Below are 25,852 nucleotides of genomic sequence, written 5' to 3' on the forward strand. Positions count from 1 at the left end.
AGCTAGAGTGTCTTCTGTGTGGAGACATTCGTGAATGGGCGTACCTTCGTTGAAGTTTGTGCGTCAGGGACGGCAACTCTGCATGTAAAAATCTACTGCCAGTCATTGGCGGACCGGAGTTCCGCTGTGGCGACCCCTAACCGGGAAAAGCCGAAAGACAAAACAACAACTCTGGTTAAAATTAGATTAAGATCGAGTCATTCTCCCTTCTCTCTACCCTTTTCTGTCAATCCTGTCATTTCTGCCCCTGGGCACTCGCCGCCATCTTCTTTTCAGTAGGTGTCATTAAGAGTGTTAGTGCATTGTAGTTATACTAGTAGATTTAGAGATGGTTATAGTTATAACTGTTTATTGAAATAGTTTTCATGTCTGTTAATAATACAAGATTTTCATGTTTTGGTATTTTTTTGGCAGTAGTCTCACTTGATCTTGATAGTGTTTCTTTGGAGGTACTTAGCATGTGATAATGGAAAACAAGTTAGTTTTAAAAATTTTAAAAACAACAGTCATAAGATTCCTCCATTAGGATCTTTGTGACCTTTGTGGTGTTTGTCTTGGTGTTTCACACTTATCTGCTTCTTGTGATATTTGCATTTCCTTAGGGACCAGAGCATTCGCAGACTGGTGTAATAAATTGATAATAAAAGATCTCCCCCACCGGATCCAGAAGTACAAAAGACTAAAAAGGCAGAGAGAAGGATTCAGATCCAAAGAATAGGCCAGTTGAAACTTTGTTTCCAGCCTCTGCTTCTAAAGTACAGAGATTTGAGGAGCAAGAGTTAATACTCCTACTTAAACTCCTCCATTAGATCCAGAAGTCCTGCAAACCATTACCATTCAGGACTCTCCAACGAAAAAGACTCCTGAAAAGGTGGAACATCTTTCTTTAAGACCTTCTTCAGCAATGTCTATACAATTTCTCAGATTCTGTAAAAGCACCTCAGAAGCAAATGTGGATCACGTTATACAGAAGTTTCTCAAGAGACAGATTGAAATAGAGGTCCTACTTTCCTTTCTTCCCTTATGGCTCCAAAGCTGGTTTAATCCTACACATCACCCCTATCCAGGCTCTCTCACTGGTCCATCCTTTGGGTCCATTTCTTCAGAACCATTGTATCTTCTGGAGCCTGTACACCAGAGATCAGTGTATCAAGTTTCATTGGCTCCAGGATGTTTGGCTCCAACTCATTCGACTCTGGCATAGTTGGATCTGTGGTGTCTGGTCAATACCTTCTGATCCACTCTCGGCATTGAAACCTTGTGTTCCACTGGTGCTGTCTTTGAAGTTGGCCTTTGACTCCTTGGCTTCAGTCCCCTCATAAGAACCAGCTTACTTCATGGATGTTCTTCATCTCACATTGCTGCAGTCCTTACATATGAGTAGTCCGCTGTCCTCGGTCGGCCCGAATACCAAAGTATTAGGCTGACGTCGGTCAAGGCGCTTTAGACTGACATCAGAACGTCAGGGTACAAAAGCGCATGACCGACGTCATATCCTCAGTCTTTTTTGCCGCATGGTCCGATGCAGAAGCAGTGTTGCAAGTGCCGTTCGGCGTTCTGAAATTTTTCGAGTTCGGAGTTTCAGACCGAATCCAAGTTGGCTAAGTACCCCGTTGGGGAATATTTTGGTTTTTTCTTGCCTCACTGTATTACCGGATGTCAGAAAAAGTGAATAACTGTATTTCTTGTGGGAAACAGATACCGCATAGGGATTATCATTCTTTGTGCATTCCTTGTTTGGGGCCTGAGCACGACGTTGTTGGGTGTCGCTTTTGTGCGAGGTTCAATAAGCACACTATTAAGCGAAGGTTAGATTGTGCTAGGCTGGTCTTCGGTAAGCGGTGCAATTATAATATGCCGTCGGATTCTCCAGCGCCCGCTTCTTCGAAGAAGCGCAAAGACAAAACAGTTAAACCCAGGCAAGATGAGTCGTCCGTCCGGACGCCGGTTCTTTAGAGGCTTCAGTGGAGCCGGTGGTTCCGACGGAGACTTCTTTGGAGTCTCAGGGGGAGACTTTGATTTTGCAGGATGTGGCCTCTCAAGAGGCAGGTCAGGCTGAAGGGGCTTCTCAGGTTACTGTACTCCCCTCCCTTCCTAGGGTGGTTAGGCCCTCTCCTTCTGTTTCCAAGGCTTCTCCTAGAGGCAGGCCAGATTTAGCTTCTGTTGGTGTCACTCCTAGTTCAGCAGGGTCTGTGCCTAAGAAGCACATGCTTAAAATGGCAGAAGATTTGATTACTCTGATTAGAGGTTCTTTGCCCCCTCCTGATAAGAGGCCTAGGGTGGAGCCAGAATTGGGAGGTTTGGAGCAGGCTTCGGATGTTTCAGAGTCTTCGGCTGAAGACTTGCAGGAGTACTCTCCTTATTCTGATTCTGATGCAGATGATTCCACTCCTACTGCTTCTCCTCCAGAGATTTTTCTTTTTCAGAGACACTTCATTCTATGAGGGAACATTTTAAGTGGGAAGGTCAGGACTTCTCTGATTCCCGGAAAAGGCTTAGGGAATTTTTGCTTTTACCCCAACACAGGCCCTTGGCTATACCTCCTGTTCTGGATGTTGTGGAAGATGTGTTTTCAGAGGCTTCACTCAATCCTGATTCTCTGCCTCCTGCGCCTGTTAAACCGGATAGGTATTACAGGGTGCCTGAGGCTCATAAATATCTTTATAAGAGTCCTAGGGCGGACCCAGAAACTATTAGTCAGGGACCTAAGGGTGTTAAGGCCTCTGTGGTAAAGAATCCGGTTCCTCTAGATAAAGAGGCCAGAGCTTTGGATAGATGGGGAAAGAAGGTCTATACTTCTTCTACCTTAGCTATGAGGGCTTTGAATTGCCAGTTTCATATGTTGAAATATCAAAACTTTCTTCTTTCTCAATTGAAGTCTAAGGTGGATGCTCTGGCGGAAGGCATTGAGTGTAAAGAATTACAAGATTTGGTGCATGTCTTTGAACAGGTGGGTAAGCATTCATTACAATGTGGTTTTGATGCTGTGCAGGCCTCATCTAGGGTGGCTGCCACTGGTTCAGTTCTTCGCAGGCATACCTGGCTGAAGGATCAGAATTTATCTGACCATGTTAAGACAAGGATTTTGGATGCTCCTTTGCAGTCTGATGTGTTGTTTGGTTCACCTGTGGAGTCAGTCTTGAAGAAGATGGAAGACTAGGCTAAGTCTATGCAGGCTGTTAAAGATTTTTTGCAGGTTCAGCCTCCAAAGTTTAGGAGGAATTGGCCTGCTAAGGGGTGGACGTATCCTTCTTATGATTCTCAGTCTAGGGGTAGATCTAGGCGTGGTAGGGGCAGAGCTCAGGGTTCTTTCAGACCTAGAACAGGGAGTTCACCGGCACAATCTGCGGGTGAGGGCAGGGGCCAGTCCTTTCGTAAACAGGCCCAATGACCTACTTTTTCAGCTGCCAGATCCTTCTTGCTTGGCAGCACCTTTGGGAGGAAGGTTGGCACTCTTCAAGGAAAATTGGATTTTGATTACCCAAGACAAATGGGTATTGGATATCATACACCAAGGTTACAAGTTTTATTTCCATACCTTGCCTCCTTTCAAAGGCATGCCAGACGTTCCTCCGCAGCAAAGACTAGAGGCTCACAAACAAATTTCTCTACTACTTCAATTAGGGGCCATACAACCGGTCCCTCTGCCAGAAGTGGGCCTAGGATTTTATTCTCGCCTGTTTCTAGTACCAAAGAAAGGGAACACGTGGAGACCAATTTTGGATTTATCTATCCTCAAGACATATCTGGACATTCCCAAGTTCAAAATGTTGACGTTACATCAGCTTTTACCTCTGCTGGGCAAAGATCACTGGATGGTGACTCTGGATCTCAAGGAGGCTTATCTTCATGTTCCTATCAGGCTCAGTTGCAGGAAGTATCTGCGTTTTTGAGCTGGGACTTCTCATTATCAGTTCTCTGCATTGCCCTTTGGCTTATCTACTGCGCCCAGAGTGTTCACGAAGGTTCTGGCTCCAGTGGTAGCTTTCTTCAGGCTAAGAGGAATACAAATCTATCCTTATTTGGACGATTGCCTGATTCTGGCCCAAGGAAGGACGAACTTCTTCATCATTTACAGTATGTGATGGCAGTGTTAAGATGCCTGGGGTATTCTGTGAACGAAATAAAGTCCAGTCTAGTACCCTCTCAGGACATGTGCTTTCTGGGTGTGAGACTGAATACAGCATCCCAGATGGCCTTTTGACCCCGGACAAACAAAAGAATCTTTCTCTTTACTTCCACCAATTGTCTCGTCAGTCCAGGCTGACTGCAAGGACAGTCCTTCAAGCCTTGGGGTTCATGGCATCTTGTATTCTGGTACTTCCCAATGCCAAACTGCATATGAGGAAGCTACAATGGTATCTCAAGAATGTATGGACGCAGCACTGCCAAGATTTGGACACTGTCATTCAGATAATACCTTGCATTCAAAAGGAATTTTTGTGGTGGGCTCAGGAATGTCACCTAAACAAGGGACTCTCTGTGACCCGACCAGAGGCGAGTCAGATTCTAACGACAGATGCCTCAGACAAAGCTTGGGGAGCTCATCTAAATGGAAAATGGGTACAAGACACGTGGCCTGCCAGACTTCAACATTTACATATCAACTTGAAGGAGATGTTAGCAGTCCAATTTGCATTGATAGCTTTCAAGGATTTACTTCTTCCAGGGCAGGTGTTGATTCAAACAGACAACACAACTGTCATGTGGTACATCAACAAGCAAGGGGGGATGCATTCTTATCCTCTATGCAGACAAGCAATGATTTTGTGGGAGACTGCTCTCAGTTTACAGCTAAATCTTCAGGCAAGGTTTCTGCCAGGAGCACAGAACTCCTTAGCAGATGTGTTGAGCAGACAAATTATGGATCCCCACGAGTGGAAATTGGATCCTCATGTATTTCAGAAATTGACAGTGTTATGGGGAACTCCAGACATAGATCTGTTCGCTTCTCCACTAAATTACCAGCTGCCAAAGTTTTGCACAAAAAGGTTTCATCCCACAGCTTGGAAAGTGGATGTTCTCTCATTCAATTGGAGCAATTTTCACGTGTATGCCTTTCCACCTCTGCCTCTCCTCCCAAAGGTACTCCTGAAGGTCAGACAGGACAAGCCAAACATGATTTTAATAGCTCCGGATTGGCCTCGACAGCACTGGTACCCATTACTGAGAAGTCTGGTACGGAAGCCTCCATGGCCGTTGCCTTCGATTCCTCATCTGCTGTCTCAGGAGAACAGTCATTTACTCAATGTCAAACTTCACTCTCTACATCTAACAGCCTGGCATATTCTGTTTTAAACCCTGGAGGGTCTCAGCTTCCACAACAAGTTTTGAATGTTATTTTGGAGGCCAGAAGGCCTAGTACAAGAAAAGTTTACGCAGATAAATGGAGGAGATTTTTATTTTGGAGTACAGCAAAGGGCTTTGATGTTTCTAAACCTAATTTAAGTGTTGCTCTTCAATACCTTACTGAGTTATTGGACAAAGGTTTGTCCTTCTCCTCTATAAAGGTTCATGCTGCAGCAATCTCTGCTCACTATGACTGTGACCCACCATTATTTTCTCATCCTTTGTTTAAGCAATTCCTTAGAGGGGCAAAGAATATAAGACCTCCACGTAGAGCTCCTACTCCTGCTTGGGATCTCAATTTTGTGTTGGAGAAACTCACTCTACAACCTTTTGAGCCTGCAGCAACAGCAGAGTTGAAATATTTATCATGGAAGACTGCTTTTTTGTTGGCCATTACCTCTGCGAGAAGGGTTTCTGAATTACAGGCCCTTATGGCGGTTGAGCCTTTCTTAATTTTCCACAAGGATAGGGTGTCTTTGCGTACTAACCCTTTTATGCCTAAAGTGGTTTCTAGTGTGGCTTTAAACCAAACTATTCATTTGCCTACTTTTTATGCAAACCCCCAAAATAAAGGGGAGAGGATTTTGCACACTTTGGATATACACAGACAGTTGCGATATTATTTGAGCAGAACTAAAGGGTTCAGGCAGTCTCAGCAGTTGTTTGTTTCTTTTGCTTTGGGTTCTCAGGGCAAACCAGTTTCAAAACAAACTATTTCTAAGTGGATTGGTTTTTGTATTACTTTCTGTTATTCCCATCATGGTAAGGAGATTCCAGCTGGGATTAGGCCTCATTCCACTAGGGCTACTGCCACTTCTACAGCTTTTAAGGGGTGGCTATTAAAGATATTTTGGAAGCAGCTACTTGGAGTTCAGTGCATACTTTCTCTAAGCATTACCACCTTCCACTTTACTCTAAATCTAGGGCTGGATTTGCCACTGCAATTTTACAGGGCATTTTGGCAGCCCCTAATGCTTTTAGTTGGCCATCCTCCCTTACCTCTGCTTTGGGATTCTACCCATATGTAAGGACTGCAGCAATGTGAGATGAAGAACATAGTACAGTTTTGTACCTACCATAAATGTAGATGTTCCAAGATCCACATTGCTGCAGTCCAATTTTCCCTCCCTCCTTCCCCTCTGTAGTTAGAGGTGGTGGTGTGGTTTGGGTTGTACATATTGTAAATATGGTTAGTGCAGGGGTGGTTGGTTATTTTTTGGCTTTAGCCTTTGTTGTTAGGGCCTTCTGACATCTGGGGCAAGAAAAGACTGAGGATATGACGTCGGTCATGCGCTTTTGTACCCTGACATTCTGATGTCAGTCTAAAGCGCCTTGACCGACATCAGCCTAATACTTTGGTATTCGGGCCGACCGAGGACAGCGGACTACCCATATGTAAGGACTGCAGCAATGTGGATCTTCGAACATCTACATTTATGGTAGGTACAAAACTGTACTTTTTGTGGATTCCTGCACAAGCATCTCCCACCTCTTTCAAGGGAGAGCTGGATCCATCTGCAGTACAGGAGCAGGTTCATCAAATCCACTGGAGGTTGACTCTGCCTTCCAGGTGCTGGGGATGATCATACCACCCCCCACCAAGAGGTAATGTGTACAGGCTCCAATGGTCACAATTTCTCCACTGGATTCCATCGGTCTCAGCTTGTTACACTTTGGAATGACTTGACTGAGCCATGGAAGCCATTAGCCTCAAATTACCTGCCCAGGAGCAGAGGCTTCCCTCCAACAGATCATGAAACTCCTTATCACCCTAACTCGTTAAGAAGATAGTGTGTAAAAGGAAACACATTTACTCCCTTTCAGACTCACCTATGTCAGATATTGACTCTGAGGCTAGAGAGGACTCCCCACAGTCATCCCTATGTAATGCTTCCTTTAGCAACATCCTGGATTTGATGTGCTAGAGGGGGGTCCTGGCTGACAGCCCCCCGTGTCAGGATGAGGAGGTATTATTTGAGGTATACCGGATTACAGCTTCTACATCGTGGGGGATTCTCCCAGCTGACCAGTTTTTATAGAGCTTGTGGTCAGGAGATCTTGGCAGGAGCCCAGCTCATGAGAGGCAATCCCCAGGAGGCCTGAAAAAAATTTTAGTCCATCCCAAAAGATAAAGATAAACCTTCTTGGTCAAAACCCCCCGCTGTGGACTCCATTGTGACAGCAGCCACTATATGTGAGTTGTCATAAGACTCTTATGTCCACCTCCGTAATAACGATTTGAGATCAGTGGATAGATTTGGGAAGTGGACATATGCTTTTGGCACATTTGGTCTCCCTGCCTTGAACTGTGCCACCCATTTAAATAGATTCCACTGAGATCTGACATTGCAGGCCCCATTTACTCTAAAGAATCTAGTCATGGCAAACTCTCAGAAGCAATTACAAGCTACTCTGATGACTATGTTGACTATTACAAACCTTTCCATGTGCCGGATACACCGCACAGTTGATTGGATGGCAAGGGCAGTCAGCACAGGCATAGCAGTTGGATGCCATGCTTGGCTGAGATTATTACTTTGCAGACAGCTTTAGAGAGTCATTTATAAATGCCCCCTTTGATGGATCAGCCTTGTTTAGATCCTCCATTAAAGACAAAATGCAGAAAAGTGGGCAAGAACTGCAAGACATTATTTGTCGTTGGAGTCCTGAATGAGGTTCCACAAGCCTCCTTTAACAAGAACCAAAAATGGCTTTGTTCACTTTGGTTTTGCTGGTGTAAATGTCAGTTTGACTCACCTTCTGAAAGGGGTAGCTGCATCAGAGGTGTCCCATTTAACAGGCAAAGGCCAAGAGCTGAGATGTTCTGCAAAATCAGGGTTGCCATGGGCCCCGCAGAACTCCTGAAGGTCTACGCATTTGCTCATCTCTAGTGGTAGTTGGGATGGTTTGCCATCACAAGAGACAGTAAGGACCATAAGCGGGATTATATCCAGAGGCTATCACATTCCATTTTTGGGAATACCCCACATCCCCTAAACAAGTCTTCCATTGCTGGATGTTCCACCCAACCAGGCAAAGGCTGCATCAAAAGAGTTAGTCATTCTCATCAAGAAAAGAGCTATCCAGGAGGTCAAACCATACTAGCGGAGGTCGGGATTTTATTCCAAATTAATTTTGGTTCCAAAGAAAAATAAAGACCTCAGGCCCATTCTGAACCTTGGCTTCTTCAACACCTTTGCGAAAAAAAAATCTCCATTGCTTATAGTAGAATGAATGGATGTGCTGAATAGATCTTCAGTATGCTTACCTGCACATAACAATAGCAAAGGAGTTCAGGAGATACTTGTGCTTCTGAATCAGAGCCTGTCACTGTCTGTTCAGAGCCTTACCATTTGACGTCGTCACAGCCCCCAGGGTCTTCAACAAATGTACGACAGTCATTGCCACCCATCTTTGACTATGAGGATTAAAGGTATTCCCATACTTGGATGACTGGCTGCTGGCCACTCCTTTGGTGGAGTCACTCATTAAAGCCAGAGACACTATCTGCTACAACTGTGCAATTCCCTGGACATTACCATCAACCTACAAAACTCTAACCTGATCCCTCGCAGTGCCTGATTTTCTTGGGTTGTCATCCAGACACCACTCTGAACCTTCTCCTGAGGAAAAGAAACATGCACAATCAGTGGAAGCCCTACTACTGTAAACTCCCCACTGCGTGCCTAGTACTGAGGATCCTAGGCCTCATGGTATCTTTTGTTCTAATGGTTCAGTGTGGCCATTATCACATGAGAATTCTAGAGTGGCTCCTTCAGACTCAGTGGTCCTAATTTTACCATCCACTTTTGAAGACTATACTTCTAACTCAATCTTACAGGAACCAACTCCAGTTGTTTCTCAACCTCTCCTGTTCTACACAAAGGCAAGGTGTTTCAACCTCCATTACCATCAGCAAAATGGAGCACAGACACCTCCTCCCTGGGGGAGGCATTACAAAGGGAGGATGGTCCAAGGTCTTTGGACAGTGAGCGAGGCCAGAATCCACATAAATGTCTTGGAACTGAGGCAGCCTTCCTTCTGTTGCAGCAGTTGCAGGACTGCCTTCCCTGAGTGTGATTTCAATCTAGATGGACAACATGACAGTTTCGTATATCAGCAAACAAGGGGGAACCACATTCTACCATTTATGTTGCAAAGCTTTGAGACTGTGGCATTTGGTGATCGCCTGTCACAATTTTCTTGTTGCAACACATATTCCTATCTCGGCCAGTGTTCTGGCAGACAGGCTTAGCAGAGAGCTCCTGGTGCCTTATAAGTGATCCCTCTTTCCAGCAGTTCCCATGACGATAATCAGTCGCTGGAGCAATCTCTGCTGCAACCTCTTTGCCACCCAGTCCAGCAACAAATGCAGCAGATTCTTTGCAATGATCACACCACTGGGACAATCACCCAGGGACACTGTCTCATCATTGGCCAAACTGGTTACTTTATAAAAATCCTCCTTTTCCCCTAACTCCATGGTTCCTTCAGAGTAACCCCATATAGGCTCTTTCCTCTTCCGAAGCCTCACCTACAAGAGTCCCCTTGGTTGTTAGATCCAATTCCAGATCTTATAACTCGCACCTCCAGAGAGCCTCACGTAAATCTTCCCCAATCTGAGATTGATCGTATGGCTTCTCCAATTCCGCTGATGGCAATGGATTCTTCCCTTCTCCAGGATGTAGTAAATAACCTGATAGTCCCTCAGTGACATTCCATTTGCTCTGATAAATATTTCAAGTGTAAGAGATTCGCCATTTGGGCAGACCATTAAAAGGTTGATCCCTTTTCAGCTCCCATTAAAGATGTCTTCCACTCAGGTTTTAGTTTTTATACAGTCAAGGTTCAGTTAGTGGCAATTTCTTTCTTCCATACCAGCTTCCAGAACCAGTCCTTTGTGTAGATCAGAACATGTGTATGTACATTTAAGAAGCATTTGCAGATGTAAGCATGTGCCTATAAATAGTGAGCACATGCAGGCAGCAGTGCCATTTTGAGAGAAGAACCAGAGTGTTAACTTGTGTGAGTGTGGTAGTCAGTCTATTTATAAGTTTACTTAAGTTTAATTTACAAAGCCTCATTCCTGATGCGTTTGCGTGTAGTAAAGCTGCTTGAACTGAACCCATGAATGTTCGTCTGTTTTATCCTGACAAGAACGACATGGTGTCAAAACTGGAATTAAGAGAGCAACTTGTGAAGGCAGATTAAGCTGGTTGAGTAAAACGGAGCTCAGACAAACAAAAAAGTGCCAGAAACAAACTTAAGGTAACAAAAATAAAACTGCACAAGTTATTTATTTGGCAAAAGAAAATGAAACAGAGCATTTGTAAGGTAAAAAAATGCATCATTAATCAAACTAGTAGCACAAAATCTATTATTAATCAAACGAACGGCACAAAATGCATTATTAATTAAACAAAAAGTTTGAAACTACGATATTTGATAAAACTAGCAGAAATATTCGTGTAGGGCTCAGAATTACCTTTGGTTTGCATAACGTGCATGTTTCAAGTAAAATGGGCACAAGAAAAGTATAGTGAGCATGATAAGAGATTAAAAGAGCATAACAAGTTCAATGTTGTTGTGTCTTTCGGCTTTTCCCGGTTAGGGGTCGCCACAGCGGAACTCTGGTCCACTAATGATTGGCAGTAAATTTTTACGTGCCGAGTTGCCAGCCCTGACGCACAACCTTCAACGAAGGTATTCCCATTCACGCATGTCTCCACACACAAGACGTTCTAGCTGAGAATCGAACAGGACGTCTTACTGTGAGGCGACAACGCTACTGCAGCACCACCATAAAAGGGCAAATTAAGCTTAAAGAGCACTGCAACTGCATGTTTTTTAGTAAAAGAGTGTTTGTGCACAAACTACTATTTTGCATTAACCAAAGCCATTCAAAGCATAACTAGAGTTGTTCAAAGTATCTCAGAGTATGCAAAGTGTTTGCAGATTGTGTGCTTTATTACAGAGCAATTATTTCAAAGAGTTTGCTGTGTGCAAAGAACAGTTATATTGCAAAGTGCAGTCAAAGTACAGTCATTTCGAAAAGTTTCTTGTGCTGTGTACATTTATTCGCACAGTGCTGCCATTTCAAAGTGTTTCTTACATTATACAGAGTTATTTCACAAAGTACATCTATTTTGAAAGGTTCTTTTGCTGTGTACAATTTATTTGCAAAGTGCATTCATTTCAAAGTGTTTCTTGCTCTGAACTTTTTCAACTGTGTACAGTTTATTCGCAAAGCACAGCCATTTTGAAGTATTTCTTACACTGATAAGGAGTGGTTTCACAAAGTACAGTGATTTCAGTGTTCTTGTGCTATGGAGAATTATTTGCCAAAGTACAGTTATTTCAAGGAGTTTGTTGTGTTATTGGGCATAATTACAAGTTCTGGCATATATATATTTGTGTGTATGTTCGTACATAATTTCAAGCTCCTTCACTACTGTGTGTTGAGATGGCAGAGGCATTTTGCAGACCTAGTCTATTTCTGTTTGCTCATAATATAGCAGAAAATTGGAGAGTATTTGCATAGAAGTACGATATTTTCATACAAGCAGTTTTTTCTGACAGATGCACGTACAAGGGCATTCATTTTGCTTAACTTGGCTCACTCAGAGGCAATTGAAAGAGAGTGTTCATTTGTGTATGCACCAGACGTACATAGATTATATTTGATGTTTCAAAGAACAGTTGCTGTACCACGTGCTTGCAGTGCATATTTTTTTTATAGTGACTGTTTTTCCTAAGTTTGTTGCAAACACGACAATGTTAAATTAAAGTTGTGTGTTTTTTTTTCCAGATGTGTATGGAAGCTTTTGAACATGACATGGAAAGAGCATTTGCCATTCAGTACAGTCAGGATAAAGTGTGTTCAATATGCATGGAAATAATTTATGAAAAAGCATCCACTTCAGAGAAGAGATTTGGAATTCTTTCCAACTGCAATCATGTGTTCTGCCTGTCTTGCATCAGACAGTGGAGATGTACTAAGCAATTTGAAAACAAAATAATCAAGTATGTATATGTGTGACTGATAAACAGCTGATCACTGCAATGTGTGCTCCTGTTATGAGACTTAATTTGAGTAAGCAGGTGGCATAATAAAATCACCTGTTAAGCACTATAGTTTTGTAATTTCAGAAAACAGCATAGCAGTTAAAATATTTTAAACAACATTGTGCATAAAATACATAATTTTTATTTCTAATTATAGAATTTTAATGTATTGCTTTACATTGTATGAACAACATGTAGTAGATTAATTTAAGGTTGCAGGTTACTGAAGATGAACTGACTTCCCCATCCTCTTTATAAATAGGGATTGGATTGTGTGGTAATTCCTAGGTGTTTTCTGTAGCACACATGCCTTTGGTGCAGAAGGATATGGTTATTTTCTTACACCAGGTAGCTGGATTAATTTTCCAATACTTACACTGCAGTGCAGCATAAGGAGGGTGCTGCACTCCTGTGTGTTCTGTCCTTCGGTTGAGACTTTAAACAGAGGCCCAATCTGCCAGAGTTGGTGGTAGTTCAAGTCCATATAAAAGATCCAGCAACACTTGTCAAAAAGAGTAAGAGACGTTCCACAGTATCATGGTCAACTTTCCCCTAGTTATTATGAATATCACCTGTGGTCTCACTGAAAAGAGGCCATTGGCCTAATGGGAGTAACCCAGTCAAACAATTGTAAATAAATGCATTCTTCTGTTGTGTTATCCTCTAAGCTGTTCATGGTTAGAAGTTTGTGTTGGATACTTACTAGAGTCCCATTTTCATATATATTTTCTGTTTCAAGAGTTTTATATTTCTCTTTTCACAGGTGTGTATGTGTGTGTGTGTGCGCATATGTATATGTGTGTGTGTGTATGTATATATATATATATATATATATATATATATATATATATATATATATATATATGTGTGTGTGTGTATATATATATATATACACACACACACACACACACACACACACACATACACACATACACGTGTGTGTCTGTGTGTGTGTATGTATGTATGTATACACACACACAACACATTTCATTCATTCATTCTCTGACAACTATCTTAATCCAGTGAAGCGCCTCTGGGAAGCTGGGGCCTGTTCTGGAATTCACTGGCTGCAAGACTATGAACTAATCTTGAACATGGTGTTAATTATTGCAGGACACGAACATGTCTACACACGCGTACAGATGTACAGACACAGACAGACACACATATGGACACTCACTCGCAGCATGCACACATGGGCAACTTGGAGGATCAATATTTCACCTATGACTGTCCTTGGAGTGTGTGAAAGAAACTGAAATGTCCGAAAAAAACTCTCATGAACACAAGATGGGTATGTAAACTGCACAAAGACACAAGAACTGAACTGGAGCCAAGTCACTGTGTCACCTTTTCATCAAAAAATGTGCAACTGTGAAAATGTTTATTAGCATGAGATATATCTATTTATATGTATATGTCTATATTATACACACGTGTGTAAAGAGAGAGATTTCCACAGGTGCACCTTATTCTTTAGGTGCTGACTGCTAACATTTTCCCTAAATTTGCATTTTCTTTAGTTAAAACATAGCGCTATCATTTTGGATCCTGTAGGGTTAGTAGTTTGCATTTGACTTATTATCTTGTCACAGCTCACTATGCAGTAAGCTAATAATCATGTTCATTCTTAGCTTTCCTTTCTCTCTGTCCAGAAAAAATAAATAAAACGTCCGATCTGACGTCATTTGTCTTTCTGACCTCAACTGATGAGTTGGGATACTAACAATCAGATCCAACTCTGCCATTGCAAAAGCTCGTGGCAACATAGAACTCTCAAGCTTATCCCTTACCCAGAATGCACCAACCCAAATACCTCTGATCGCTTTTGCCAACTCACTGTGAAAGACGAGCTTTAAGTTTTAGGCAAGTAGTTTATCCTGTTTCATAATTCTTTACTGTTGATTTTTGTTTTTCAGTTCTTTTCTTTCTTGTACTAGCGTACCCTATAAATTACTGTACTTAGTAATTTATGTCTTCTACGTCTTGTAGTTCTTAACTAATTTCGAAGGTAGTTCTCTTTTTCTCCCCTCTCCTTTCTTTAAAAAAAAAAATCACATGTATTATCTATATATATATATATATATATATATATATATATATATATATATATATATATATATATATATCTTTATGTGTATATCTTAATTGTTATAGTTTTTCTGTGTTGTACCTTGTGCTTTGACCTTAGTGTTGTGTTTATAACATCCGTTTGTTTTTTGCCAAGATGTCAGAAAAGAAGAGCCCAGCAGGTTTTAAAAATATAACAAATGCAGTCAGAAAATCCATCTTTCTGACTCGCATGCACTCTGTGTGTATTGTATTGGGCCCCTTCACCTTCAAGAAAGCTGTTCTATCTGTCACTCATTCAACCCAAGGTCCCTGGGTGAACGCAAGAACAATCTTAATGCCCTTCTATTCACATGTTGCAGTAGTCATAACAGTAGGGAGTTGCTGCCAGCAGTGCCACCTTCCGGCCAGTACACCAGAGTCTTTGTTTCTGGAGAGTACATGTGATGTCCCTTGTCAGGGCTGTAAACTGATGTAGGGTATAAAGGTGACATCTGCATGCACCCTCCTCAGAATTTTCCTGCTGCAGTGAACACCAGACTTCCGAAAGCAGATCACATTTCAGATGACTGTTAAAATTTGTAGATCGGATGACCGTTTCATCCTACTGATATAGATAAGTGCCCTGTGGGTTTTTTCATTGCCTTCGATTATTGTTATGTCAGCTAGAAAGGTGAAGTGTAGTTGTGGGAGACAAATTCCTCACAAGGATGCACAGGAGAAGTGCGTTTTTTGCTTAGGCGAGGCTCACAACCATACATCCTGCTCCATTTGCAAATCGTTTGTTCCAAACACCCTTCACAGCCATCTTGCTGCACTAAAATTGTATCTAGAAAATCAGAGACTCAGATGTCTTACACTTGGTATGGTAGGGGGAATAGGCCCATCCAAAGAGCTGCCGTGGAAGAAGGCCAAGAAAGTTAGGTCGGAATCCCACGCTGTGACTCAGGCGGCCGAGAAGGTTCTTGAGGCTGATGAAAGCCCGGCATCTTCCCAGACATCGGTTTCCAAGCCAGGCCTGGGAACCACTATGAAAGCTGGGGTGGAGGAAGCCTATAGTACTTCCACTGAGGCTACTCAGCCATCAGATCTGGATGGCGGAGGGGGGAACCATGACTCAGTCTATCGGAAGGCCTAGCTCCTTCTCTTCCACCCAGACAGACATCTGCTCCAATTCTCTCTCCACCAGCTACTCCTTTAAAGAAAAAACAAAAAGTTGAACACACTGAAACCCAACCAGTTCCTGGATGAGAAGTTTTTTCTCAGAGTCTTTTTAAGGCCTTACAGGCTCAGCAGGCCCCACCAGTCCCCACTACTCGACCTACTTTACAGGTTTCAGAGGAAGAGTACTCCTCAAATTAATCTTTTTCATATGAATCCCAAATAGAGTCCCCAAAGGATTTCATTACCCCAGAGGAGGAAGACTCCATTACTCCTGAATCTCCAGCGGAAGAAATTACCTTTGGAGACATAGTCTCCCTCATGAGGGAGCATTTCAAATGGCAAGCATCTGAAGTTTCTGATACCAAGTAAAGATACTTTGACCTTTTGCAAATGGAGCAACCCTCTTCTTCAACAGTGGCTCCCTTGCTATCTACCTTTCAGGATGCCTTCCTGGCTGCTTCACAATCCCCTGACTCTCAACCACCAGCTTCTAAATGTCCAGACCATTTTTTACAAGGTCCTTCAGGATACCCAATACCTTTTTAGGAACCCTCCAGCAGACCCAGCACTTATTGCTGTCTCTGCTGATAAGTCATCCAGGCAGTTACCTTCGCTTGCTCTTTATCCCACGGACAAAGACAGTAAATTCATGAATAGACTAGGGCAAAAAGTCTATACCTCCTCTACTCTGGCTACTAGAGCTCTCAACTACCAAACACATATGGCTAGATATGTGCTAGATACCATTTCCAAGGCCTCCACATTACTATCTGAGGCACCAGATTCTCCCATTAAAGCTCAAATAAATATCCTTCTTTCCACTGCATCCCAAGAAACTAGGCACTCTATAAAGTGCAGTTATGATGCTGTGGAAGCCTCATCTAAGTCTGCTACATCTGGATCAGTCTTGAGGTGATATTCTTGGCTGAGACTACAACCCTTACCCATGGATGTGCAAACAAAATTGTTGGATGCACCCCTGGATAATAAAGCCCTGTTTGGCCAAGCCTCAGCAGAACTCCTTAAATCCCTTCAAGAAAAGGGTAAGGAACATCAAAATCTTAAACACCTTCTGGTGTCTCCTATACCCAGATATCACAGGAATTATCCACGGAAACCTTCCTTTGTTAGAAGGCAGCCTGCACACACTGCTCCTCAGTCTAAAGGACGCAGACAAACCAGGAAAAACTCTATTCCTAGGTTTCCTACAAGTTCTTCCACTATGCCCTTTCAAGGCCAGTCTGACCAGTCTGGACCACCTCCTCTGTGACTACCCTTCCTTGCACCAAAACACCCTACTTTCCCTCCGTCTCACCCTCTCCTTTCCCTCCTGGCGGATTATTACATCAGAACAATGGGTTATTTCCATCACTCTGCCAGGCTACTTCATAACTTGGTGGATGATATACCACCCTTCCATGGCATCCCCCAACCACCTGCAAGCCAAACCCACCTTTTCCCTCCTATCATTCAACAGCTTCTAGTTCAAGGCACCATAGACCAGGTACCACACCAACAAAGATACATTGGTTTTTACTCCAGAATGTTTCTGGTACCAAGAAGAACTACCCATGGAGGCCATTCCTAGACCTATTCTATCTAAACCTATTTCTCAAAGTTCCCAGTTTCAAAATGATTACCTTACCCATCCTCTTACCACTCATTCCAACTCAGGCTTTCATGGTAGCCCTGGACTTAAAGGATGCCTACCTACACATCCCTATTCACCCAGATGACAAGAAACATCTCAGATTTGCAATAGGCTGTTGCCATTTTCAATTCTTAGCCTTGCCCTTTGGACTCTCTACTGCACCCAGAGTATTCACAAAATGCCTGGCCCCCATCATTGCCCACTGCAGGACTCTGGGTATTCAGATATACCCATACCTGGATGACCTGCTCATTCTTCATCAAGACCGCCAGGCCTTCCTGTTACATCTACAACAGGTAATCTCCATCCTATCTCTGTTAGGGTACACTATAAACCACAAAAATTCTCACCAGATCCCCTCTCAAGACCTGGTTTTCCTGGGTTGCAGGATCAGAACAGACATAATGAAAGCCTTCATTCCAGATCAAAGAATCCTAGACCTTTGTCTATATTTTCAAAGAATCCTCTCCCACACTTCCTTGCCAGCTTGAGATATTTTAAGAATACTAGACCACATGGCATCCCTCATTCCCATGCTGCCTCTGGCAAAACTCCATATGAGAAAAATCCAATGAATCCTGAAAAGCCTATGGAGTCAACACTCCCAGCCCCTGGACACCCCCTCCCCTTACTTCAATGTCTGAAGAAGGAACTCCAGTGGTGGAGCTCAGCTCTTCACCTCAACCAAGGGATCCACCTTCCAGTCCCAGCCCCCCCTACAACAGGTCTCCACAGATGCCTTCGACTTGGGATGGGGGGGGGGGGCAGTGCTACTTACAAGCCAAAAACAACTCTCAGTGTAAGGCACATGGTCCAACTCAAGACTAAAGGACCATATCAACATCAAAGAAATTAGGGCTTTACACTTGGCCCTGCTAAATTTCAAATCCGTCCTTCACCCAGGAACCCTGAAAGTAATCGCAGACAATATGACGGTCCTGTGTTATGTCAGCAATCAGGGGGGGACAAAGTCCTACCCTCTGTGCAGCCTAGCAATCCAGATCTGGAACCTAGCAGTATCTCTCCACATTCATCTGCTAGCTGTCTATATCTCTTCCACAGAGAATGCCATGGCAGAATACCTGAGCAGAACTTTAGCTCCAAGTCACAAATGGATGCTTCACAGGGAAGTATTTCTAGACATAATCCACAGGTGGGGTATTCCACAAGCAGATCTTTTTGCCTCCGCCCAGTACAGACAGATGCCCATATTCTGCACAAGGAATCTGCATCCACAAGTGTGGAAAGTGGATGCCTTCTCCTTCTATTGGGGAGAATGTACCTCTATGCCTTACCCCCATTCACCTTAATTCAGAAAGTCCTTCTGAAAATTCAGAGGAACAACCCAAAAATCCTACTAGTGACCCCCTTTTGGCCAAGACAGCATTGGTTTCTCCTCTTACACCTACTAGCCAAGGGCAATCACCACAGGTTACCCCACATAATAGACCTACTCACACAGGACAGGGGATCCTTACTACACCTGGAGGTGGACAATCTGAAATTAACCTTATGGGTGATAGGGTTTTGATCCCCTACAGACACCTATACTCAGAGGATGTACTCAATGTTCTGCAGGAGGCCAGAAAACCTAGTACCAGGAGAAACTATGTATCCAAATGGAACAGATTCTCCTACTTGTGTCAACAAAAAAACCTGGACCCTCTAACTACCTCTATACCTATGGTTCTTTCCTATTTGTGTGAGCTACTGCACTCAGGACTAACATACTCATCTGTCAAAGTGCATTTATCTGCTATCTCTGCCTGTCTCCCAATCTTCCCTCCTCTAGCTTGCAGACTGGAGGTCAAACTTTTCCTCAAGAGAGTGCTTCACATCAGGCCTCCCAGGAAACCTATCCCTCCCCCTTGGGATCTGAACTTTGTACTAGAAAAACGTACATTGCCACCCTTTGAACCAGCTCATTCAGTATCCCTAAAACTATGCACACTGAAAACGGTTCTACTAGTGGCCCTTACATCCGCCAGGAGGGTATCTGAGATCCAAGCCCTCATGGTTACCTCTCCCTACCCTATTTTCCACAGTGACAAAGTTACCCTAAGGACCAGCCCTTCCTTCATGCCAAAGGTGGTTAATGAACTTTCACTAAACCAGACCATCAATCTACCAGTTTTCTACCCTCAACCACAAAATTCCTCAGAAAGGACTCTCCATTCCTTGGCTGTCCACAGACAATTAAGATACTACTTAGACAAAACCCAAACCCATCAGAAAATCAGATCAACCTTTTGTCTCCTTCCACCCCAGAGCTCTAGGGAAGGCAGTCTCCAAGCAAACCATTTCCTCATGGATTTCAAAATCCATTACCCTATGGTACTCGTTCCATGGAAAATCCCTACACGGACAAGTCAAACCTCACCTCTACAAGGGCAGCTGCTTCCTCAGCTGCCTTTTTCAAAAGAATTGACTATGCTTCCATCCCGGAATCTGTCACTTGGACTTCTGTCCACACCTTTACCAGACATTACAAACTGGACCTAGTCTCTAGAGCTAGGGCAGGTTTGCCAGGTCTATCCTCCAAGGGCTGATTGACCAGGGAACCCAATCATCCACCCAAAACCATGCCTAAAAGCTCTGGTACTCTCCCTACTGATGTTCTTTGTGGTTCACTGTTGCAGTCATCACATTTGGGTTATCTGCTTGCAGGTAGCCCTCAGTCGGCATGATTATCAAAGTCTTGGGTCCTGCGTCAGTTGCTGTCTCATCTTCCATGGCGTCAGGTAGTCGGGTATAAAGCATGCAGCCGGTGCCATTACATCAGTCTTTCTTGCCATGCAGTGCCTGAAGCAGTTCGCAAGTGCCAGTCAGCCGACTCCTGAAATTTTCATTTTCAAGTTTCAGATCCGAAGTCTTCAACTACGCTAAGTACCCCATTGGGGATCCTTTTTCTTGCTCTAAACCGATGTCAGTAAAAGTTAACAATTGCATCTCTTGTGGAAAGCAAATACCTCATAAAGATTTTCATTCATACTGCATTCATTGCTTAGGCCCAGACCACAACGTACCTCGTTGTTGGTTTTGTGCCTTATTCAAACTTCATACTATTCGTCATCGGTTCATTTTCGCATCTAAATATTTTGGTACTCTGTTCAATTATCCAGAAATGACTTTGGTAAGCCACCCGACTACTGACATTCCAAAAAAACGCAAAGATAGAGAGACCACATAGGTCCAAAGTTGCCAGTGATGCTTCTCCTAAGCTAGTCGCCAGTTCACTGGTACTCAGTGAGGAGCTTTCGCAGCCCCTGATACCTGCTACTTGAGATTCACAAGCCTCTACTGAGACCCATTCAGAGTCCGGTATGCCACGAGATGCTTCTTCGACTGTGGAACCTGCGGATGTCTCTACCTTGGATGGGTCCAGAGCCATTGTGCAGGCACCGGCTTCTGAGGGTGTATTCAGGCCTACTGACTTGCATATTAAATCAACACCATCTAGTTCTTAAAGGCCTAAAACTCGATCCATGCCCAGAAGACCGATGCCCAGACCTGCATGGTCAGGCCCCTATGCCTAAAAAACAAGTGATAAGAATGGCTGAAGACCTTATTACTCTAAACAGGGGAAGCCACCCTTCTCCCTCTAAGAGACCTAGGACTGATTTTCCTTCCGATTATTCTGATCAGGATTCTGAAACTTCTGTTTTCTCTGATGACCAGGATTTGCCCTTATCTGCCTATGAGGATTCTGATGCAGAGGACTCCATTCCCTCTGTTTCCTCTCCAGGGGATTTCTCTTTTGGTGAAACCTTGCATACTCTTAGGGAGCATTTCCACTGGGAAAGCCAGGATTACTCTGACTCCAAAAAGAGGTTTAGGGAATTCTTACTCCTGCCTCAACACAGGCCGTTAGCTATCCCTCCTGCACTGGACATTGTAGATGAGGCCTTCTCAGAATCTAGCCTGGCCCCTGACACTTTACCTCCTGCTCCAAGAAAGCCTGATGGGTATTACAGGGTACCTGACTCTCACAAGTTCCACTTTAAAAATCCTACTGTGGATCCTGAGACCATTTCACAGTAGGATCCAAGGGCATTAAGGCTACTACTGCCAAAAACCCTATCCCCTCTGATAGAGATTCCAGGGTGCTGGATAGATGGGGTAAGAAGGTATACACTTCTGCAATTTTGGCTATTAAGGCCTTAAACTGCCAGTTTTATATGTTTAAAGTATCAGCAGCATATTATTGGATTGCTTAAACAGAAAATGATGTTGATTCCTGACTGTGCTGAAAATAAAGAATTACAAGATTTAATGCATTCTGCTGAACAAGTTGGAAAACATACTTTGCAATGTGGTTTTGATTCATTAGAGACATCTTGCAGGGCTGCTGTCACTGTGTCTGTACTTAGAAGGCATGCTTGGCTTAAGGAGCAATCTTTGCCAGATCATGTTAAAGCTAAATTACTGGATGCTCCCTTAAACCAAGACCGCCTGTTTGGCAACAAAGTAGAAGTAGTACTTAAAAAGATGGAGGAAAAAACTAAATCTATGCAAACTGTTAAAAGATTTCCTGCAAGTACAGCCTCCCAGATTTAGTAGGCATTGGCCCTCTAAGAATTGATCCTTTCCTGCCTCTTCCAGGCCTTCTCAGTCCAAACCCAGAACCAGCAGAACACCCAGGCTTCAGTCCCAAGGTACTGACAGGCCTAAGCAGTGGGGGGCTCCCACTTCCAAAGCAGGGATTAGTAAGGCTCCCCCCTATGATAAACTGCCTCAATGACTTAACTTTAAACCTTCCAAACCCTGCTCAACTGACTGTTCCTTTAGGTGGAAAGATCACCTTGCATGAACTCATTACCCAGGACAAATGGGTTTTAAATATAGTTTCCCAAGGATACAGATTCTACTTCCACTCCTTACCAACCCCAAACGGTTGGCCAGACCTACCCCCAAATCAGTGGGCAGAGGCTCAAAAGCAAGTTCTCTCTCTTCTAAACATCAGGGCTATTCAGCTTGTCCCAGAAGAATGGGGGCAATGTTTCTACTCAAGACTTTGATGGTACCCAGAAAATTTCTGGCATCCTATCCTGGACCTGTCTATCCTAAACACCTTTTTGGTAATCCCAAAATTCAAGATGCTAAGTCTTCATCAGCTGCTTCCCATGCTAGGAAAAATGCCTGGTTGGCAACACTGGATTTAAAGGAAGCCTACCTGCACATCCCAATAAGGGAATCTTGCCGAAGATACCTACGCTTCAGAGCAGGCTACATGCACTATCAGTTCTCTGCACTGCCCTTTGGCTTATCTACTGCATCCAGGGTATTCACAAAGTGCCTAGCTCCAGTCATTGCATTTTGCAGGCAAAGAAATATTCAAATATACCCTTACCTGGATGATTCTCTAATTCAGGCAGAAAGCCAGGACATACTATTAAATCATCTGGCATTTGTAAAGAAATTGCTAATTTCTCTGGGGTACACCATATATGAAAATAAATCACATCTTGTACCCTGCCAACAAAGTGTATTCCTGGGAGCAAGCTTGAATGCAACTTCCCAGATGGTCTACTTCATGCCAGAGAAACAAGTTCATTTTACAGCCTACTTCAAAATAGTAGCCACAAAGACCCAGCTATCTGCAAGGAAAATACTGCAAGCCCTGGGGTTCATGGCCTCTTGCATTCTACTAATTCCATGTGAAAGACTGCATATGAGGAAACTACAATGGTATCTAAAAAGCCTATGGTGTCAACATTCTCAGTATCTAGAATCAATGATTCCTGTCATACCTTGTCTAAAGATAGAGTTCCTTTGGTGGTCAGAGGCCTGCCACCAAAACAAGGGACTGCCATTCACAATACCCCCTGCCAGCTAAACCTTAACAACAGACGCATCAGATTATGCCTGGGGGCCCACATGGTAGGAAGTTGCATTCAGGGCATATGGGCACCAAATCAAATGCATCTACATATCAACCAGAAAGAGATGCTAGCTGTTCAACATGCCCTAACAGCATTCAAGGACTTGCTTCATCCTGGACAACTACTGATAAAGACGAACAACACCACAGTCATGTGGTATATAAACAAGCAAGGGGGCACGCACTCATACCCCCTTTGCAGATTAGACATGGCACTGTGGGACACAGCTTTGACCTTCCAGATAAATCTTCAAGCGCAATTCTTGCCAGGAAAACAGAACACTCTGGCAGGCGATTTAAGCAGAAACCTTATGGATCCTCATGAGTGGAAACTAAATCCACAAGTATTCAGCATGATAACAGAGAAATGGGGGAGCCCAGACATAGATCTATTTGCTCCTCAAAAACCATCCAAGTAGATAACCAAAGTACTGGATAGGAAAATGCACTCTATTAATAAAAACTTTAAGCTTCCCACGAGCTTTTCATCAGTTTGAAATTTCACCAACTTTCACATTATTGCAGGACAGCATTAGAATTGATTAAGATTGTTCAAGGCATGTGCATTGCTGGTTTTCATTTATTCATTTATTTATTCATTCATTCATTCACATTTTCACTTATTTTGTTATTTCAATATATTTGTCATACTTTAATTAATTTTATGAAATATGAACACATATTTACTATGACTGATGTGTTCATTTAACAAGATTTTATATAATGTCCTTTAATGTGGTTTTATACGCTTGTTCAGATGTCTTCATATAATTTTAAACAATTTTAAATAATATTAAATAACACTAATTTGTTTTTAATTGTTTAAATGATACCTTAGGGTATTTAAACGAGTGGTGGTCAGGTGATACTGTTTTCCGTTTTCAGTTTCTGAGGAAGTTGGTGAAATTTCAAACTGACGAAAAGCTCGTGGGAAGCTTAAAGTTTTTATTAATAAAGAGTACATTTTCCTATCAGTGCTTTGGTTATCTACATGGACGGTTTTTGAGGAGTGAAGGAGTGTGGTGATCCTTTTTTTGTGGTACAGTGTTTGTGCATGTACTTGGTTTGTCATAGATCTATTTGCCTCTCCTCAAAATTATCAACTGAAAAGATTCTGCACAGGGACTTATCACAGACAAGCATGGAAAGTGGACGCCCTGTCTTTCAGTTGGAAAGACCTGTCAGTTTACGCCTTTCCTCCTCTGCCTGTTCTACCCAAGGTCCTCCTAAAAGTCAGGCAAGAGAAGCCAAAGATGATATTAATTGCCCCGGACTGGCCCCGCCAATACTGGTACCCAATCCTAAGGAACTTTTCTCAATACCCAGCTTGGACCTTGCCTCAAAGACCACAACTACTGTTCCAGCAAAACAATCGGATCCTGCACAATCAACTACAGACTCTAAACCTGGCAGCATGGCTAATCATGTAATCATACCAACGACACCTCTCAGTAAAGTTGTGATGGATGTCATTTTGGAAAATAGAAGGCCTAGTACTAGAAAATCTTATGCTGACAAATGGAAGAAATTTTGTGCTTGGAATCAAGCACAAGGAACTGATACAGCAGAACCACATATTCCTCAGATATTACAATACTTAACTAAGATGCTTGACAAAGGCCTATCTTTCTCATCAATCAAAATCCATGCCTCTGCCATTTCGGCTCATTACAGTACAGAGCCACCAATCTTTTCGCATCCCTTACTAAAGCAGTTTCTTAGAGGAGCCAAAAACCTAAGGCCTCCTAGAAGATCACCATTACCTGCATGGGACCTCAATTATGTGTTGGAAAAGCTCACCCTGCCTCCATTTTAACCAGCTGCTACCGCTGATGTAACATTCTTATCATGGAAGACAGTTATGCTACTAGCAATTACATCAGCACAAAGGGTTTCAGAGCTACAGGCCCTCATGGCTGTAGAGCCTTTTATCATATTTTACCCAGACATGGTGTCTCCGAGGACAAATCCTACTTTTATCCCTAAGGTGGTTTCCAGTGTGGCTCTTAACCAAACAATTCATCTGCCAACATTTTATCCAAATCTGCAGAACAAAGGGGAGAGATTTCTGCATTCCTTGGACGTACACAGACAGCTAAGGTTCTACTTGAGCAGGACAAATGCTCTAAGAAAAACTGAGCAATTACTAGTGTCATACGCTGCAGGATCAGAAGGAAAGGCTATCTCAAAGCGGACAGTTTCAAAGTGGATAAGCCACTGCATCCGTTTCTGCTACTCACACCATGGTAAACTTGTGCCCAAGGGCATTAAGTCTCATTCCACCAGAGCTGCAGCTACTTCGGCAGCCTTTCTCAGAGGGGTACCAACCAAAGACATTCTAGAGGCTGCTACTTGAGTTCTGTTCACACCTTTACAAAGCATTACCATTTGCCTCTCTACTCTAAGTCCAGGGCAGGCTTTGCCACTGCAATGCTGCAGGGCCTTGTAGCTGCACCTAATGCTGTTTAGCTCCAGCCTCCCAACCATAGCTTTGGGATTCTACCCAAATGCAATGACTGCCATTCACCTGTCATTCTACAGTTTATCTTTCCTTCTCTATCTTCAACCTATGTGGTGTATTTGCTTGTAGATGAAGGTAAAGTTTATATTGATGCATGTGTGTGTGTGTGTATATATATATATATATATATATATATATATATATATATATA

General features: G+C 43.1%; 1 protein-coding gene across 1 annotated transcript in view; it reads left to right on the forward strand.

Moving 5' to 3' along the window:
* Positions 1-25,852, forward strand: part of MKRN2 (makorin ring finger protein 2) — a 382,638-nt gene that overhangs the window by 187,311 nt on the left and 169,475 nt on the right. The window contains exon 5 of the mRNA XM_044076413.1: positions 12,158-12,387. Within this exon, the coding sequence (XP_043932348.1) occupies positions 12,158-12,387 (230 nt within the window). The remainder of the gene's footprint in view (positions 1-12,157; positions 12,388-25,852) is intronic.

Source organism: Protopterus annectens, chromosome 7.part0, assembly GCF_019279795.1.
Source record: "Protopterus annectens isolate FY-2018-M chromosome 7.part0, PAN1.0, whole genome shotgun sequence".
In the NCBI taxonomy this organism is placed as follows: Eukaryota; Metazoa; Chordata; order Ceratodontiformes; family Protopteridae; genus Protopterus; species Protopterus annectens.